We start from the raw sequence: 19812 nt of genomic DNA, 5'->3' as shown, positions 1-19812 counted from the left end.
CATGAAGGTCAAGGCCTTCTTGTGATTTAAAACAGTCTGAGACTGCAGACGTAGCCTTCAGCTCGGCACACCCTCAGCCCAGCCCACCAAGAGGGAAGAGGTACTTGTCACCGGGAGCCAGCCCAGAAGGCCCGAAGAGACCCCTTCTGGCGTTGTCCAGGATCTCAGCAGCACGCAGAGGCCGTTCTTCGCTGAGAGAAGTTCCCTCCTGGCCCAGAGGCCCGGACAGTGCCTTCCCACCCCCCAAGTGAGCGCTTCAAGCACAAAGACCTTCACCGCTGCTTCTGACTGAGCTCTCAGATCAAGTATTAAAGGCTCAGAACCCCCTGGGGGTCCCCAGAAGCTGTGATCTCCTTCTGAGACACAATGCCAATTGAAGCCTCTTTTCCATAAAAATGAAATGTCTTCATTCTAAATATTATTAGATATACTCACTGGGAAATATCCATGCACCACATCATCTTAGCCAACAAAACCACATCTTCCTTCCAATTTCTCTTCACACGCCTTTTACCTTCCCGGTGGAAAACAAGCGCCTATAAGGCTCTCTGGCACCTCGTTTGAGCAGGCTGTCAGCCTTGACCTTGTCCATGAAGTACACTGGAAGTAGCGTGCGGCATGAACTTGTAGTGGATGAAAGAGAGAAGCCACCCAAAGGCTGTGCCCTCTCCCTGTTCCCACTCGCAGAGCCTTCACAGCTGCTCTCCAGATAGCCCTTTCTCCCAGGACCACATGCTCACTCTGACATGCCTGAGCAAATGAACACATCGCCCAGGGCCTTCAAAAGGTCTGGGTTTAAGCACCAAGGGTGTAACCCCTTCCCCAGTCCCCTGCACAATTCCCCACCATCATTCAAGGACATAAAAGCCACGCACTAGTTCTCAAATTCATTCACACGTTCACATGGTCACTCATTCATGTATGCTAAGTGCCCACTTGGCTGCCCTTCCAGGGTAGATGACACGTTATTGTAAACTGCCCCGCTCTTTAATTCCATCACTGGATCCGCTGGCTCCTCAAAGGGCGGTGGCGGTGGGCAGTCACAACTATATCACTTTAGTTAGTTTCCTCCTGGCCTAGTAGAGCTGCATCCCGTACCAGGCATCCTGGGGCTGTTCAAGAAAGGCTCCTATTAGCGTGTTACACTTTAAGCCAGCTACGGAGAAGGAGGAAGCATAGTGCTAAAGGATGGACACAGGGACCCTGTAGTGAGGGAACACAGTGAGAGACCAAGGATGACAGAACCAATAAACACAGGAGCTTTCACCTCAGGGGGCTGCTATACCCACGTGGCCCTCTGCTCTGTCATTTCCAAGCAAAGCCCAGTGTGAAGGAATGTTTCTGATGAGTCAAAAAGCTGTCGGAGTGAAACTAGTCTGAAAGCTCATTCTCTCTTCATCAAAGCTCCAATAACAAAAGCAGCCCATGCACTGATTCCTGAATTGGCTTTATTTCTCTGCATAAGGAACCCTGCACAGGCAATTCAAATTAAAACAAAATAAATATATGAATATTCATGTAAAACTGTCCTTTCTAATGAACAATTATACACAATGTACAATTTCATGTTCACTGGGTGGGTTTACAAAAATGTACCATTCCCAACTAAAAATGCACCGAAATGGTTCCATGCAAACTTATCAAAAGTGACCACAAATATGGAGGGAAAACCTGACTTAGAGCAATTTGTCTTTTTTTTGTACAATCACAGAAAAATAAAAACATCTAATATCTTTGTTACATTTAGAGTAACTAAATGTGGCCACTGTTTATAATGTCGGTTTATGTTCCTAAAACATCTATTAGTTACCATAAAAGTGTATCAGCATTAAGTTGGAAGTGAGCATTATCGAGAAGAAGGAGGGGCGACGGCACCCTGGGTGGTCAGTAGTCAGTGTCGGAGCCCTCAGCGTTGTCCACGTTTCGTGAGAGCATGTAGTTGTCCATGTCGATTGAGCGGCAGTTGTTGATGGCGTAGCGCAGGCGCTCAGCCATGACCAGCTGGCTGGAGTAGGGCGGCAGTCTCAGCTGGAAGAAGCAGGTCTGTGAGGTAGGCAGACTGTCGTAAGGCTGTGGAGAGAGAGACCCAGAGCCATGACTGCAGCACTGGGGTATCATGGGGGGAGCAGGGCTGCTCATCACCACCACCCCCAAAGTCAGGAAAGCACTTCTCCCTGCCTTCAGGTGGGCTCCACGGACATGACTGACTGCACGGCCACCTGGAGAGCAAGCAGAGACTTGGCAGTGGTAGGAAGAGTGCAGGCTCTGGTGTCCTGTGGCCATCTAGCTTTTGGCGAAGATGCTTCTTTCCTCTCCTCACTCCTCCAAAGCCCTCATGTGTGAAATGAGAATGAGCCCTGACTGGCAGGGTTACCTGGTAGAACACACTTCGCACAGTGCCTGCCACAGCGTAGGAGTGCAACAGAGTTTGTTCCCTTTCACCAAGAGGGTGCAAACTTGAAGCTGCTACAGGGATTCCCCCAACAGAGCCAGTGAAATGGAAGGAACAACTGTAAGGGAGTCACCACACTCCTCCTCCCCTCACCGTCCTCCTAGTGAGCATTCTGCCATCCTTCACCTGCCATGGCCACCAGCACACCGCTCAGATGAGGAAGGAGCAGTTAATGAAATCCCAGCCCAGCCCTTTAACCGATGGTGATGCAGTCGTTTAAAATGATAATTATGAAGATTAGCAGCAAAACAGAAAAGTGCTGGAGATAGACTGTTAGGTGGAAAAAGCAGAATACAAAATTCTAAATGCGTCATGCAAAAATGCACATGCTTGATGAATTACACAAAGGTGAAAGGTGAAAATGGCTACCAGTAGGAGGGACAGGATTCCTGTCCCTCCCCGCAAACACTGTCCTGCCTTGCAAACACAACTGTTTTCCAAACTATCTGTAATGATAATGATTTACATTGTTTTTATAATTTTTTTAAAAATGAGTTTTTAGAAAAGAACCTGCCCTCTCTTTCTCGTTGAACTCCTTGAAACCAGCCCTCCTCCTCCTCGGAACTCGCCATCAGGTGAGTGCATTTCCGAGAGGTGGGAGATGGAGGGCCCAGAAGCTTAGCTGTGCCAGAGCCAGTGATGAATGCAGAAAATCCTCAACCCACAAAGACATTAAAGAGGAATGTCAACAGGTGGCTCTGATTTGGAAACTAGAGAAATGGTTGAAAAGTCACAAAGCAGAGACCCATAGTGGTCAGTTTGCTGAGGCTAAAACCCCTGAGGCAGGGGATTAATAGTGGATTAACTCCTGGGATGGCAGGGTAGCCCAGGACAGATACGAGGCAAGGCTTTTTTCCAGAGCTGAAGAGAAGCAAACCATTTCCTCCTCCCCATCTTTCTCTGAAGCAACAAAACAGATTTACAACTTATAGTTTCTGGCAAGTCCCATCGAAAATTTACAGAAAGGCTCTTTTCATAGCCTTTCCTGTGCATGGCCTCTCCAGCAAGCCCAGGAGTGGAGCCCAGGCAGGCAGCCTCGGGAGGCAGCAGGGGAGGGATGGCTTTGACTACGGCAACTTTGAAGGGGTAGTTACAGGAAAAACACCAGACGGGCAGAGACTGAAACCTGATGAAACTGGTAGGATGGGCCCTTGAGTGAGGAGGTCCTACCTTCCTTACTGTTTCCGGAATAAACACCATGGGCCCCGCTCAGGGGACTGCCCAGCTCACGGCGGGTGGAGGAGGAGAAAGAGGGAACACAGACACGTCTAACTTAATGTTAGGTTCGAGGAGTGTACCAAGTGTCCAGGAGATGGATATAAGAAGATCTAAGTCTGCCTGGAGGAATAGTCAGGAGGCATAGGAAAGCATCCAGAAGGGCTTTTTGGAGGAGATGACATTGGTATTGGGCTTAAACGGTGAGTAATTGCTTGCCAGGCATAGATGGAAAGGGATTCCCACTACTAAAGCAGTGGGAATAGCCTGCACAAAGGCAGAGACATTTAAAAACAGTGTGACCTTGGGAATTCCCTGGTGTCTTAGTGATTAAGATCCCAGGCTTTCACTGCCGTGGCCTGGGTTCAATCCCTGGTTGGGGAACTCAGATCCTGCAAGCCATGTGGTGCGGCCAAAAAAAATCTCCCAAAACAAACAAACAAACAAAAAACCCCCAAATAAAAAACAGTGTGGTCTGTCAGGAGAAAGGCAAGCAGCCCATGATGGCCAGAACATAATAAGCATCAAGAGGTGATATCAGAAGGCGGGGCAGAGGCCAGACTGTGGAGGTGTTGAAGACTGCTAAGGTGGCTGGCGTTTATCCTGGAGTCAACACAAGGGGCCGCTGAACGGTGTGAAAGGAAAAGAGTGACGTGGTTAGAGAGGTGCTTGAGAAAGATGACTCTGGCAGCAGTGTGCATTTAAGCCTCTAAGCCCTTTTATTCCTAAGCCATCTGTCAAAACAGCAGCTGGGCTGGAGCTCTGCAGCAGGGACCTTTCATCAGGCTGCAGGGAAGCTGCACTGCCTGCTCCGTGATGCACGCCACGCACGTAGCCACAGAGCACGTTACTGCTGCTCCCTGTGTCTTCACGTTCCTTCTGGAGCATGTGCACCAGTTAATGGTTAGTATCTTCATGAAAACAAATAAACAAGACCGTGTCCCAGTGCAGAAGTCACACAACGAAAAGGCATAGGAAATATGAGGCAGAGGCAACATGGTGACACTTCTGCCAAGCTTAGCTTTCATTCAGGAAGTAACTGGAAGATTCAGTGAAGGTTGTTGGTTGTAGTGTGCTTTCTACATCCATTTAGGACTTTTTTAAAAAAAATTAATTTATTTATCTTTAATTTTATTTATTTATTTATGGCTGTGTTGGGTCTTCGTTTCTGTGCAAGGCCTCTCTCTAGTTGTGGCAAGCGGGGGCCACTCTTCATCACGGTGCACGGGCCTCTCACTATCGCGGCCTCTCTTGTTGCGGAGCACAGGCTCCAGACGTGCAGGCTCAGTAATTGTGGCTCACGGGCCTAGTTGCTCCGCGGCATGTGGGATCTTCCCAGACCAGGGCTCGAACCCGTGTCCCCTGCATTGGCGGGCAGATTCTCAAGCACTGCGCCACCAGGGAAGCCCCATTTAGGACTTTTTAAAATTGAAGTTATGTGATGTTTCTAAACAACTTTTTGTGCTTGATTTTTTTAAAAAGTCTGGAAATTCCAAGCATTAATCCTGAATTGGCAGGCCTACTTGAAGCCGAACATGCAAGCATCAAGGAAGCAATAAAGGCACACATTACCAAGGAAGAAAAAACATCTTACTTACTCTATCAACCTTCATGATCTGAAATCTCTGAGAAATATCTGCAGTGTTGGCTGGTAGTCGAGATCTTCCAGACACAAACCTCATGAAAAGCACCCGCTCCTCGTTGGAGAACTCCTCCAGCGTGTGCCAGAACCACTGCACCAGCTGATGTTGCTCATCCACCTCCCGGTACCGCACCACCTTCTTCAAGACTTCTACAGAGATCTCGGGCATCCCGCACACCATCTGCTCCAGCTGCTTTGCTGTGAGGAGGGACAGCAGCGGCACAGGGACGATCCAGGACATCCCTTCTCGGACCGCGGCCACCTGCTCCCAGGAGAGGTTGTTCATTCAATGTGTGCGCATAGACTGGGCACCCACGGTGGACCCAATTGGGCCGGGCACCTCGTGCGTGCTCGTCTTCTCCCAGGCCCTCTACTTGTCCCTCAGAACTGGCATGACTGCACACGGCCCAACCTCCTTGCCTCTGACCCTATGTTAGAACTTCTCCCTGCCTGTAGGACTCATACACTCCTTCCTGTCCCAGTTCAAGTCAATCCAGGAGCCCACCTTCCCTGCCCCACAAAATCCCAGCCCACTGGGGCCTTCCCTAATGCCAACCACACTCCTAACCACACACGGCCATGGGCTGTTAAACTGTGCTATGTGGGATACTTTGTCTTCTCATCAGGGTAAGAAGCTCTTGGAGGATGGGTCTAGAGCTTCTACTGTTTTTGTAATTTATATTTTCTTTTGAAAACAGTTATATCCTTTTTGTAAAAATCATTTGTGCTGATTGTAAAAGAAAAAAAAAGTACAAAGAAGAAAGTAAAACTGAGACATCCTTTTGTAGGAAGGCTGCAAAAAGGACAGAAAAATTGATCAGGAGATGGGTTCTGTATCCCAGCTCCACCACTTCTTTTACTTTAATTTTCTGATCTGAAAAATAAGGTAAATAATTGCTGCTCCCATGATTATGACAGGTATTTCAAATGAGTCTGTGTGACTGGGCAGTTAGCCCCTGTTAGCACAGTGCAGAGAACAGGTCAGTCAGGGAATGCCGAAGGGGTGCTGCCAGAGGCTGCCACACAGTCTGTTTGGCAAAACCCCTCCAAGGCTGTGCAGTAGTGCATACTCTACACACAGACCCATCACTGTTCCAGGTTTCTTTCATAAATAACTTCTCCACTCTTGGCCAATTCAAAACCATCTACCACAAACAAGACCAAACCAGAGAACCTGAACAGGAGCCACACCTCGAGGAAGGCCCTGGAGTTATGATTGTACCAGGCTGTCATGCCCAGGGCTAAGGAACGGAGTGGCAGTGAGGGCAGTCTCTACTGATAGTAAAGGGAACACCCCAGCCAAAGTCTGCCAAAAAACAAGCTGTTTGCCTGGAAGGATAAAAACCAAAAGCTGTCTGGAAAAAAAAAGGCTGAGGTACAGGGACGGCTGCTTGGGTCGGGGACAACTGGGGACAGCTATGGGAAGAATACAGGGTTCTAAGAGACAAGGAGGAAGTGAAAAGAGGAAGATGGCCTTGTTACCCAGAAAGCAACAAAGCCAGGGCAGAGCACAGCTGATGGACAGCAGGTCAATCTGACCTTCATAGGAAAGGCCAGCACAAGAGCCTGGACACCACAGCTAAACCTGGTTTGCGATCCTGGCTTTGCCTTGGGCACATCACTTCACTTCTCTGGACTCCATGCATTCATTTGTGAAATGGTGATAGTAATTTCTCTCTCTCAGAGTAACTATGTGAAAAGCCACACATGCGGGTGCCTGGTACCACATCTGGCATGCAGAAAGTGATCAGGAAATTTTGGGTCAGTTATTCAGTCTGTAAGGAGTAAACATATTCAAGAACTAGAGACAAACCCTAAGCCCTGGCTGTGTAAACAACATTGCTGACAGGATCCACCCTTACTAAGCTAAAGGGTATAGTTTTCTGACTGGACTTGGCCCAAAGTCAGAGTCAAAGAAGGAACCAGGAGTGAAGGGTGTAGAATATATACACTTCAAATTACTACACAGCCTCAGAGCCTGCATCTAGCTCCTGAGAAGAACCCAACATATTGTGCAAATAAGGTATTACTGAAGTGGCTATGAAGAATTGTATAACCAAAACCACCACCTCTGGACACAATATTCATTTCTGTGGTCACTCACCATACTCCCATCATTTATTAAATGCTTACTACATATCAGCATAGAACAAGACTATATAAGTTATATATACAAAATACATTTTTCATTCAGTGTCTCACACACTAATTGAAGAAAAAAGACCCAAACTCTGCCTAATTCTTAGACCACAACACAGAAGTATGTGATATCTTGAGGAATTTCTAGGTAACAAGAAAGATATGTACAGACCTGGAGGCAAGTCTGTCCAGAGAGGAGATGCATTCTCAGCTGGGGCTTGAAGGACTGCAGCAGGAGGGGGAAAGAAGCACTCACGTGGGATTGCAAGGCCAGTGTTTATGGGTTCATTCACATGGACCCCGACTGACCAAGCTGGAGTGGGACACTGGGTTGGGGGGCAGTAAGAAATGAAGACAAACAGGACAGAGGAAGAGTGAGAGTGAGAAGGCAGGCTCTGAAGGCCTGGGGGAGGGCTTGGCCTCAATCCTACCAGTGACCAATTCAGGGCTCACCTAAGGCCTTGAGTGAGGAGACAGCAGGCCCTGAGATTACGCCTGAAAAGTCTCTGAAAAGGGACTGAAATATATTGGGTTGGCCAAAAAGTCTTCCACAACATCTTATGGAAAAACCCGAACGAACTTTTTGGCCAACCCAATAGATACTGATTGATCAACACAGTGAATTCATATGCCAAAATTCAGTAAAAACCAGACAGCTCCTGCTTGGAGACAAATGCAAACATTCATATGCACCTCCCAAAATGTTTCATCTCACCTGTCGGTCCATTTCATGAAGTCGATATTCAATGGCCCTCTCCACATACTCCTTCCTATTAGAAAACGTGAGTGGGATACTATTTCCACCAGGGATTATAGGAACCATTTTGCCATCAGCGCTCTGGCCAACAAAAGAATCAAGAGGAATCATCTGAGAATAGAAGAAAAAAGAATTTTTACTCCATGGTAGAAATGACCACAAAAAGTATGTTACACACAAATACAGAAAAACATTAACAATATCAAAAATTTTAAGGATGAAAACAAGGCAACTGAGATAACTGATCAGGCTACTTGATCAGCAGAGAGTGCTGACTCATCTGTGGTTGTAATTAAAAATGAGGTTGAATCTCTCTGCCTCCAAATCAGGTTTGATGAACTCTGGTCATCCCAGGTCTCCCTCTCCACCTGGGTTCTCTCTGTCCTTCACTCTAGCAGGCAGAGAATGGATTAAAGGGGAAGGAGCAGAAGCTGGGTGCTGGAGCTGACTCTCTTAGCAGTTATTTAAACTGCTGGGTTGAGCTGCTAAGCGCAGCAATGGCATACGGCATGGGTCAGCCAGACAGCAAACGGAAGCCATACCTGAGCTTTACACAGAAAAATTCTAGTCAACACCAACAGAAACACGAACCAGCCAGGACTTATTTACCTCATGGAAACTCTCCTCGGTAATCCCACTGTCTTCAATGTGAAGAATGCTGTTGAGAGTCTGCACGTAGAGCAGATCCACCTCCTCCAGGTCTTCCAGGGTGAGTGGGACGCAGCACAGCTGCTTCCACACCAGAGGGGCTAAGTGGAGGTCCAGAGGCTTCTTTGTGCGAATGGCAACCCCCATTAAAATTCCCAAGAACTTAAACTGCATTAAGTGTTCATCGAGGCAGGCAGAAGGGTTAAAAAGGAACCTGCAGAATTAAAGGAACTATTTCAAACAAGGCTGTCCTCAATTTGTATTAGAAATAAGTTATCAAACGGTTATGGCATTAGTCTAGACCTGTGCTGTCCAATATGGCAGTCATTAGCCGCATGTGGCTATTTAAATTAATTCAATAAAATTTAAAATTCAGCTCCTATAACCACATTTCAGGCGCTCAGTAGCCACATATGGCCTATCGCTATTGTTCTGAACAGCACAGGGACCGTATTTTGAATTATTTTTAGAAGAACCATAAGAGGGTAAGTGAATGATCTATTAGTCCTTAAGCTACCTGCTCAAGGGTGCCCTATTTCCTAAAATCATTTCATTTATCATTTACAAGTCCATGAAGCAGGATCCAAAATTCAAACTTCGACAAATAAAGGAATAATACATAATTGCAAATACTAACTGCTGTGACTGGACAGCATATCAAAGGTTTTCAATGAATTTTAATTCGTTGAGGGAAGGCCATGTAGGCCTTCAGAAACACAAAAGAAGTCTGGTTTCAATATCAAGTCTGCACTTCCTCTAACCCTCTATATTATCATTGAGTTGATCTCATAATAAATAACAAGTCATGATGTAAGTGTCTTTCCTATGTGTGAAAAGAGAACAGTAGCAGTTCCTACTCCTTAGATCTATCATGAGGATTCAATGGGATAATCCATGTAAAACACTTAGTACAGTGCCTGGCATAGAGTAAGCACTCAATAAATTTGAGTTATTATTATAGACATTCAATAACACTTGCTGACTGCCCTTACCTGTCTCTATTGTAACCCACTTCTGCGGTAGCATTGGGAGAGGGTATAAGAAGGTCAACAATACCAGTTTCAAGTTCCTGTAGAAGAAAGAAAAACAATTTCTTAGAAATGACAATCAAATGCATCAAGAAAACGAAACAATTAACATTAAAAATCATACTGAGAAGAGAATATTGAGGAATTTACAATGCTATATGACAACGAGCTATCTCTGTAATTATTTTTGTGGTTGTAATTTAAAATGAATTTAGGAGACTCCCCCATGTGCAGAACTAAGATGAAAAAGTCAATCCAGGGCACGAGTTGGGGTATCTGTGAGCAGGGCACAGTGATATTCAAATAAACTTAGTAAATGATAGCTAAGTATTATTTTAGTTACAGGATTTATCAGAAAAATCCTGATACTAGGCAAAGCTGGAAGGGTCAGAGCTGATCTGGAAGCAAAGCTGCCACTGTAGATCTTAAAATATGAACTGGTTCAAACTCTTTTTAATTAATTAATTAATTTTTGGCCGCCATGGGCCTTCGTTGCTGTGCACGGGCTCCTTATTGTGTGGCTTCTCTTGTTGCGGAGCACAGGCTCTAGGCATGCAGGCTTCAGTAGTTGCAGCACGTGGGCTCAGTAGTTGCGGCACGCAGGCCCTAGAGAACACAGGCTTCAGCAGCTGCGGCACGTGGGCTCAGTAGTTGTGGCTCGCGGGCCCTAGAGTGCAGGCTGAGTAGTTGTGGTGCACGGGCTTAGTTGCTCCGTGGCATGTGGGATCTTCCCAGACCAGGGCTCGAACCCATGTCCCCTGCACTGGCAGGCAGATTCTTAACCAGTGCGCCACCAGGGAAGCCCTGGTTCAAAATCTTAAGACTTGTTTTTCTTTCTGCCAGTAGCCTGGCAGTTCTACTTTGTTCTAAAAGCACCAAAATAAATGGGAGCACATGGGTGGTCCTGGATCTGTCTGTTACGTAAGTGTAAATGTGTGTCATTGTTTCCTCTGCCAGTGTTACACAGCACAACAGATGGTGAGCCACTGGTAGATGGCGAAGCACTGGCACTTACTCAGTAAGGTACCTTCGCAAAGCATTTCACAAACCTTTGCGGCAATTCGCCTATACATCATTAACAGCATAACTTTACGTAAGGATTACAAATGCATCCTTGCTTACATTTATAAAAACATGCCAGAGTAATCACTGGAAACAGTAAAACAGCCACCACCTGAGTGGACAACTCAGCAGGGGACACTGCATGAATATACCTGGCACATCTCTGTGATCGTGTCATCGAACACGCCTCCAGCATCATCAGCCCCTTCTCCAACCAGCTTAACTTTCCAGGCTCGGGATGGCAGACGGAGGTCTGATGCATTCAGTTTAACTACTTGTCTTGCTATTTGAACAAAGATGGGCTTACACTTCCTTCCTCTTTAAAATAAAGGGAAAACATAATGAAATACAATGCTCTCAAATCACCACAAAAGTCACTTGAAGATATTTTCCCACCAGTGAATGAACAGGCCAGCTTAACAACAGCCAAACACTGTGCTGGGCCCACTGTAACCACACTGGGTGCTGATGTAAAATACTATTACTATCCTACTTTACAAATGAGGAAGCTAAGGCTTCCTCACAGAGATCAGTTAGTAGTAAGTCCACCTCACAAAATGCTAGTTAATGAAACATATACACATATACATAATACGCTAACCTGGTTGATATCCTCTTTACAGTAATTTGAGGTCCGTAGTTTTTGCCTTGAACCATGGTTTTTCCTATAGAGCGCACCATTGGGAGGGTGTAGACTCTTGGGGCTAACAAAGGTCGGAGCTGTCCCTGCACGATGCCCCATGTTCCAGCATTATAATGAGACGTACTATTCTGTAACAGAAAGTAAGCTTAGCAGAAATGGTACAATCTAAGGCTTAAAAGAAATAACACATCTCACTTTTACAAATGCACTTCAAAAGCATAAATCTGGGTATTAGCCATTATTAGCAACTTTTTCAAAATATTTTTTCTGGTAAAGTATGATTATTATTTTTAAAAACTTAGAAGATACAGAAAAGGACACACACACAAGCACACAAATAAAATCATCCATAATCCTATCATATGGAGACAGCCCCATTAACGCTTTCATCTATTTCCTTCCAGGTTCCTTCCTTTTCACATTTTCGAGATCATACTATTTATTCAATTTTCCACTGCTTTTCTCACCTCACTTTATACCATAAACATTTCTCTCACTAATTACAACAGGTTGCTAACACTCTTATTTAGTGCTGCACAGTATTCTGTTGCCTGGTTGATTATCTATTTCTAACAATGATTTCTCAAACCTCTCATATGCCATGACTGGTTACCCAAAGAATTTTTGACTAACAGTTTGACAAACTAACACACATTTTGGCAGGCATGCCTACACATCAAACAAACAAACAAACATAGCCAGCTTGCTTTATTCCTAAATTATCAGACTGTTCTACAAAGACAATCAAATCAGCCAAATTTACTTTCTCTCCCCCACCTATCCCTCCACAGGGTATGCTCATTTGTAAGCTCATCTGTAAGGAGAGCAAGAAGTCTCCAAAATTTCTCAGACTCACTTACATAAGCACCTCGACTGTGGTGCTAACACCTTTGTGTGCTTAAGTTTTAAAATCATATTCTGGAGTTCGTAGAAAATACATGCTTAGCCTTTAGCCATTCATACTTCCTTGAACTTTGGACACACCGAGACACAGAAGGAAGACCACCGTGTGTTTAACAGCATGATAACCTATATCTGGACTGTCCTTAATCCAGCAATAAAAGGGGAACAGAACTGGTGCCTTTTCTACATCTCTTGGGTGCTGAGAGTAAAAAGCATTAGCTACGCAAGAATTTTCTGAAGGCTGAGAAAGAGGCCCTGGGACCTGGTAAGCACATCACAGGCACTGCTTTCCAAGCCACCGTTTTACCTGATTGTTGGGGCTGAGGTTCAGTAGCCTCCAGGATGAGTACATGAGGTCAGAGAAGTGGTAAAGCAGCCGGAGCCTGGCCCTCGCGGTGTGAATGCTCACCTCCCTCAGCGCCCCATACTGGGGGGGCACTGCATCGGGCAGGCCCAGCTGCAGAGGCACTGACACACCTGCCCAGAACACAAATGCACACTTGTAAAGGGAAATGCATTGTTTTCATCATGTTTAGTGTTTTGAAAAATTTCAAACACACGTGGAAGTTGCAAGTATATAATGAACACCCATTCCCACCACTTAAATACTAAAATTAATATTTTGCTATATGTGCTTTATCACTTATTTATCAATTCCTCTATTCACCATCCATTCATCTTAATCTTTTGATGCACCAGTGTTGGTTTGTAAAACATCTTTTTAATTTATCATTATGGAAACTTGCTTTTTCTTTTTCTCCTTTAATTTAGTTACCCATTTAACTATGGGACTTAAAACAGTTCCTGCACAAAAAAACTCCAAACAATAAAACCCAAATTCATTCTTTCATATTCAACAATTGTCATCTTCATAATAACACAAGGTGTGGGCCAGGACCAGGTAGGCAGTTCTGGAAAATAGAAATGGGCAACTCAGCAGAGCCACCTCCCACACTTACTAGGGATCTGACAGAAAGTGACCATGACAGAATGAAAGACAGGAGTAGATGATTCAGGAAGGCTTTACACTGCAAGGATAAGAGCTCTGCAGAGCAAAAACTACAAGGACTGTATCCATGGTTATCATCTTATAGAAACACACAGAAGACTAAGAATAAGGTACTCAGCTTATTTGAGTTTCCTGCAAATAAAGATCTGTACAGCTCAATTCTCAGAGGTATTTTCCTACTATTAGTTAAAGCTAACATTTATTGAGTACTTCTATGTGCCTGGCACTGTTCTAAGAGCTTCACATGAATTGATTCATTTACTCCTACAGTTCTTTACAATAGGTGCTATTACTACCCTTGCTTTGCAGACAAGGAAACTGAGCCTCAGGGTCACTCAGCTCCTAAGTGGAGGAGCCAGGATTGAACCTGAGCAATGTGGTTCCTGAGTCTGAACCTTCAGCCACCATGCTGTATGGTCTCTGTCCTGAAGTGGAAGGGAAATCCCACTGGAAGCTAAAGAGGCCCCTGAGTACCTGAAATTGTCAGTGGGCTGGCAGCACTGCTCATTCTGGGCTCTGTTAACCAGAAACCATCTCTTGCTTGTTTGGAATCTACTTGGCAGTCCTACCTTGCTCTCTCAGGGTATGTAAGAGAAAACAATCTCTATAGGGAGTCTTTCCCAAGGACCTGTGGCTAAAAGTAGAGGGCTTCACAAAAAGGGATGAGAATACGGAGCTCTCAGGCACAAGGTCACTTCAGGGAAGTTCTAGTGCCTCAGATACCAGAGGATCGTTTTAGAAAGGACTTGAGGGCCTGGGAAAGAAATAGACCAAATATGAAGAAATGCATAAGGGTAAGTATCATACTTAAGGCAATGGTTACATTTGTGGGGAACAAAAGATGGATCCGATCAGGGAGAGTACACAGTAGGGTGTTAGGTACACAAATACGCATTTTATTTTCTTTATATCTTTTTGTAGACCTGTGAGGATTTCATAATAAATTAAAGGCAAAACATACAAAAGGTAGAAACAGCCCATCAGTCCTGCTATATACACTGGAGTAAAATGGCAACAATTTTTTTTGTTTTTCTGCTGTGCCAATGTATAGACAACATCATGTTTCAAATGGCTGACTAGGGTGAAGAATTTGACAAGTGGTCTCCGGGCTTTTCATCTTTATTCCTTAACAGCATGGCTTAGAAAGCTACAGTTCATCACTACTATATATAAAAAATACTTCATTGCTATTCCAAAATTATAAATTTTGCTTGCCTAAGTGATACACTTTCTTCTTTTGGGGAGCAGAGAGGGACTGCTATGTAATGAAGTCTGCAGGAGAATCGTCTGCTCTGAAAGTATTTGCAGTACTGTAGTACAAAGAGTGCTTTGGTTGTGTGGGGGAAGGTTTGATGGTTTCAGAATGGTGCCTGGATGCAGTATGAAGCTGGCAAGCAAACAGTGCAGCTGGGGACTGCTGAAAGAGAGGCTGCAGGAGCATGGATATTTCATCCCTCACCTGGTGCTCTTGGTGGGACAGGTGGCGCTGTCCATGCAGCACTGTGGCAGCGACCCGCCGAGATCTGCCGAACGTTTTTCCCTTGCAGACCTGTTACCAGGGTTGGTTCTCGAACGTGGTTGGTGTGGCCTAAGCCAAGCTAGAAATAAATTACAAATACACAGAGATTCAATTAGAAAGAGGAAGAGAGGAAGTCAAGATGATAAAATTTGTCTTGGATGGTAGCAGATACAAATAAGTTACTATCTGTACCAAGCAATGGCATCAAAATAATGAAATTAATTCTGATTTTCTCTATCAGAGTGATCCTCATAGCTTATACTGTCTCCTAAAAACTAAGCTGTAACAAGGCATTCCAAATCTAGCAGACGAGTCTTAATGACTGAAAACATCTTTGAACTCCACTTCTAGAGAGGAAATAAATTCTTGGCAAGTTAAAAAAAAAAACAACAGAATGATCTATAGAGCTTTTACTTAGAACACACTGATTTCTTGACTTTTAACATGGACTGCCTGTGTAACAGTAAATAAACAATTATAAAAACATACATAGAAGCAGATTCTCAACTCCGGATCTCTGTTCTTGGGGTCCGACTAGGACACCCAGTGTTTCAGTGGCTGAGCACCTCAACATCATCAGGCAGGATCATGTCAAGGCCCTGCCAGGGACCTTCCAAAGGTGTCTCAACATCAACTCTCTTCTCATTAAGATAATGTGCAACCACACTGTTGAGCAGCTTCCCCATCTGTTAATATAGTGATGAGGACACCACAGAGCTACTGTGAATAATCCTGGACCTTGAACCTGAGGGTCGTTGGCTCTAGGGGCAGCTAGACGTAGAGAGGATTTACAGAGGAAGGAGATGTCGTTCGCATGTGGAGCTGAAAGCCACTGTAGTAGCAGGTATCTCAGACCTGCCCCCCCAAAGTGTGTCCCTTCTCCACACACAGGATAGGCTGAACACATCAACCTCTTGAGCCTTTTCTCAACCTCTTACAGGCCCAGTTTACTACTCTACGTAATGGGAGTGACAAGACTTCCTGAACAAACACAAACATACTTTGTATACTGTCATATTATAAAATATAGAAGTATTGTTTCATCCTTTCCACTTTCCAGATCAACTGATGCTCCTAGTACCTAACCTCTTTTATTACTGTAGTGAAAATGATGATTAATCGTGATAGTAGCAAATATTGAATACTTATAAAGTGCTGTTTACTAGTGCTAGGCACTTCTCAGTGTGTGTAGACACATATATGTTCAGCGAATCCCCTTAACCACTTTACTGTACTGCCAGATTTTTTTTAAACATGATATAACACTTACTAGACCATCATCAAGAGACAGAGGCACAACTGGACTCCACAGCAAAGTGACGTGCCTGAGGTCTTGTGTAGATATTCCGAGTTTCTAGCTTATCCCTTTGCCAAATGAAGAATGTTGTCAGATTTCTAGAACATGACAGAGCAGCAAGCGAGATAAATATGTACCTGCCCCTCTGAATTGCTCCCCCAGGCATACACATCTCCAGTTGATGCCAAAGCAAGTGTGTGTTCAGCTCCAACGGCCACATCTTCGATGACCACTCCAGCCAGGACAGGGATTTGCTGTGGTCGATTGTGATTGCGAGCACGCCCTTCTGGCAAGCCTATCAAACGATCTGAAAAAACAGCAAGAGGACATTTATGGACGGCACACGCCAGTCCTTTTACATTTCCTGATGAGTCATTTAATGTCTATGGTGGTATGGCAATGACATACGTAACTCACTGGGGCAAAAGCTGCTTTGCCAGTAAGGTATACCGGATTCTGAGCGAATAAAGTTTAAAACTGTTGCTTTGCAAAATGTCACGATCTCCTTTTTCATAAAAATAAATAAAATTTAATTTAAAATTTGTAGCTTATTTCAAACCAAGAGGCACCTCTAGCATCCTCATACTTGAGAGGACTGGCACGTAATTCACAGAGGCCCTAAAGTTCTTGCATTCTAAGAAAAGACATCATGCAACCTGTCCTGTCCTCAAATTTCCAGCCAACTTCTCCCCTTCTCTTTGCTGCCAAACTTCTACGAAGTGCAGGCCAGTCCCTGGTGCTTCACATGCTGTAGGCCTGTTTGGCTTGGCCACCTTCTGCAGCCTAACTTGCATTCTCAACACTGCACTGAAACTGCACTCTCAAAAGCCATGAATAGCTCCTAACTGCCTACACTGCAGCAGCCTCTTCTCCAGCTCTAGCCCATGGAGCTCCACTTTACCTTCTGATAATGTGGCCACAGCTCCTTCTGCCCCTCAGAGACTCTGCACTGTCCTGGCTCCCCAACTACCTCTCTCTCCACTCCCTTCAAAGCCAGCTCTCCCATGTTCACCTGCCCTTTACTCACATTCCCTAGAGTTTTACCCTCCACTTTTTTCATGCCATATTCTCTCCCTGGGTTTCTTAGAGCTTATTAATATGGCTTTAACTACACCATTAGGAATTATGCAAACCTACATCTCCATAAACAATCTCCCTGGAGTTCCAGATCCAAATCCCCAGTAACTTGCTAGACTTCTCCATACATGTAGTCTAGAGTATATGGCCCCAGTTCAATATGACTAAAACTAAGCTCCTTATCTCTTTCACCAGAACCAACTTCCCTGGCCTCAGCAGCGTCCACATTCTTCCAAGACTAGAAACTTCAATCACAGCTCACTTCTTCCCCCCTCTTCCTCACACATTCTTCGGTCACTACAACTTGAAAAGAAGTTCCGTTTACAAAGCTGAATATATTGCCAGGGAATCCCACTGTGGATGCTTAGATTTTGAACTTACTCAAGATTTGAATCCCAAATGCCTGTGAATTCCTAAGACCTGGACCCCCAGTCCCTGCAAGGGCTGGGAAGTGAGGCAGGATCCAGAGGAGCTCTGGTGGTCAAGGCAGTGTTTGTGGTAGCATGGCAGAGGCAGCAGAGAGGAGGAAGGGAAGGGCTTTGCCAGGAACTCTTCTGGCAAGAATGAAGGCTCTGGCACGAGGGGCCATCAATGGGGAGGAGAGTTTGTCCTTACAACAAATAGCATGAAAGTGGAGCAGAAAAGTAGCTAGTGAATGCAGGTTGTGTGGCCAATCATCACCCAGAATGAAAAATGACTCAGTTTAAGCACTTTCTATACAGCTGGAAGGCAAATGTTTCTGTAATACATGTGTGCACAAAATAAGCAATATAATTAATGCCTGGAAAATGCCCTACCTTGACCAAAGGTATACACATGACCATCTTTGGTCAATGCAACAGAAAACTGAGTTCCACACGCAACCTTTTTTATTCCAATTCCACAAAGGACATCAACTTTCTGCAAAATAAAAGCGTAAGGCACATAATTTAAAAAGGAAAATAAAAACACTCAAATTTGCCTACTGGCATGTATAAACTCAAAGATTATCTTCCAATAAAAATACTAATAGTCACTTACTTGTTTTCAGCCATATCCACACTCCTAAATGTTATTTTCTCATACTGCTCTGCAAACTACCTGAATTTGGGCGAATATTGTAGGGGGTAGGGGACGTTTAACTAAAATCCCCAGGACCCCATGTGAAGTAGAAACATTCCTCTGGGCAACAGAAACCAAAGAGAATCCTATGGCTGTTTAAAGAACACCATAAGACCATGTAAAGCCATGGGCTGCTCCCAGTTAGATTTTTTCTGCTTTCAGAGGTGACAATAACTGCTTTATATGTTCTCCAGAGAGGATTTCCTTCCTTTTTGTATCCCTAGCTGAATATTCACCAGTCTAGCTATCAAGATGTCACAGACTATATACGATAGTGAATCTGGAGTTGAATATAAATTGAATACTTGTAAATCATGCTGCTTGTTAAACGTGCTAGAAAAATCCACATAAAAAGGATTGCACAGGAGGTCTTCTGAAGAGCTAAGAAACCTTCTATAATGTGAATAAAGCCTCTAAATCATTTGTTTATGGACTTGGATTTCCTATTACTTTTTAAATGCACATACCTGTATAATTCAGTGGTAATAATATGCTGAAATGGTAGTCACAAGCAGAGAGTTACAAAACATTGTTCATGGTTCCCTCCATAAGACACCCTGGAGATATGTTTATATTTATTTCTTCTCTACATGGGAGGTAGTCCTACACTACTCAGCCCATGACAAAGACAGATGCTTGTCCTCGCAGCATTTTTATATCCAGTTTAGTAATTAATGCTTATGAATTACTTATTTTAATTAATTTATTTTAAATTACTTATTTAAAATAAGATCTGGAATGCTGGAAATTTAAGAATAAGCAAAAGAACCTTCTAAATTTCATTATGAATTACCAAAAATGTTAAAGGTAAATTACTTCCAGCTAAAAAGAGGTACTGACATAGAAGAAAACCATGTTGTCTGAAGCTCTAGATTAAAGCCAATACTGACCTGAGGTGAAGATTTTGCAGTGGAATTTCCTAAGCCTAGTTTTCCATAGTCCCCATCTCCAAAAGCCCACACCATGGAGCCATCTGCTGACACTGCCAAAGTATGGTTTAAGCCACAAGCCACCTGGAGAAATAACAGGGTGGTAAGGCAAATCACAATACCTAAAACACCCATTTCTGGGACACTCTGTCTTGACTTCAGTGAAAAACCTGGCTGTGTTTCCAAAAATTTTTATTGGTTTCAGGGCCTTACATATGTTAACCAAAATGTGTCATGAAGAAAAAAATTCCTAATGTCCACAAACAAAAAACAACCTTTTTCAAAGTAAAATCCTTCAAATATCTGTGGCTAACTCTGAATCAGAGAGCACAAAAGATAGGAAAAAGTACATATGATTAAAAAATACTCATTCACACCAGAGACAGTCTAA

At 44.1% G+C, this 19812-nt stretch overlaps 1 protein-coding gene across 1 annotated transcript in view; it reads right to left on the bottom strand.

The window, feature by feature from the left end:
- Positions 1–1428: 1428 nt before the first annotated feature.
- HERC1 (HECT and RLD domain containing E3 ubiquitin protein ligase family member 1) overlaps positions 1429–19812 on the bottom strand; it is a 215321-nt gene continuing 196937 nt past the window's right edge. The window contains exons 67-78 of the mRNA XM_060294157.1: positions 19383–19505; positions 18189–18291; positions 16452–16621; positions 14958–15096; positions 12797–12966; positions 11545–11714; positions 11096–11261; positions 9846–9922; positions 8815–9067; positions 8164–8316; positions 5266–5571; positions 1429–2070 (exon numbers count right to left, since the gene is read on the bottom strand). Coding sequence (XP_060150140.1) covers positions 1885–2070; positions 5266–5571; positions 8164–8316; positions 8815–9067; positions 9846–9922; positions 11096–11261; positions 11545–11714; positions 12797–12966; positions 14958–15096; positions 16452–16621; positions 18189–18291; positions 19383–19505 — 2016 coding nt within the window. The 3' untranslated portion in view covers positions 1429–1884. The remainder of the gene's footprint in view (positions 2071–5265; positions 5572–8163; positions 8317–8814; positions 9068–9845; positions 9923–11095; positions 11262–11544; positions 11715–12796; positions 12967–14957; positions 15097–16451; positions 16622–18188; positions 18292–19382; positions 19506–19812) is intronic.

The sequence above is a fragment of the Globicephala melas genome, chromosome 2 (genome assembly GCF_963455315.2).
Source record: "Globicephala melas chromosome 2, mGloMel1.2, whole genome shotgun sequence".
Classification (NCBI taxonomy): domain Eukaryota; kingdom Metazoa; phylum Chordata; class Mammalia; order Artiodactyla; family Delphinidae; genus Globicephala; species Globicephala melas.
This window is presented reverse-complemented; position numbering and strand designations above follow the sequence as displayed.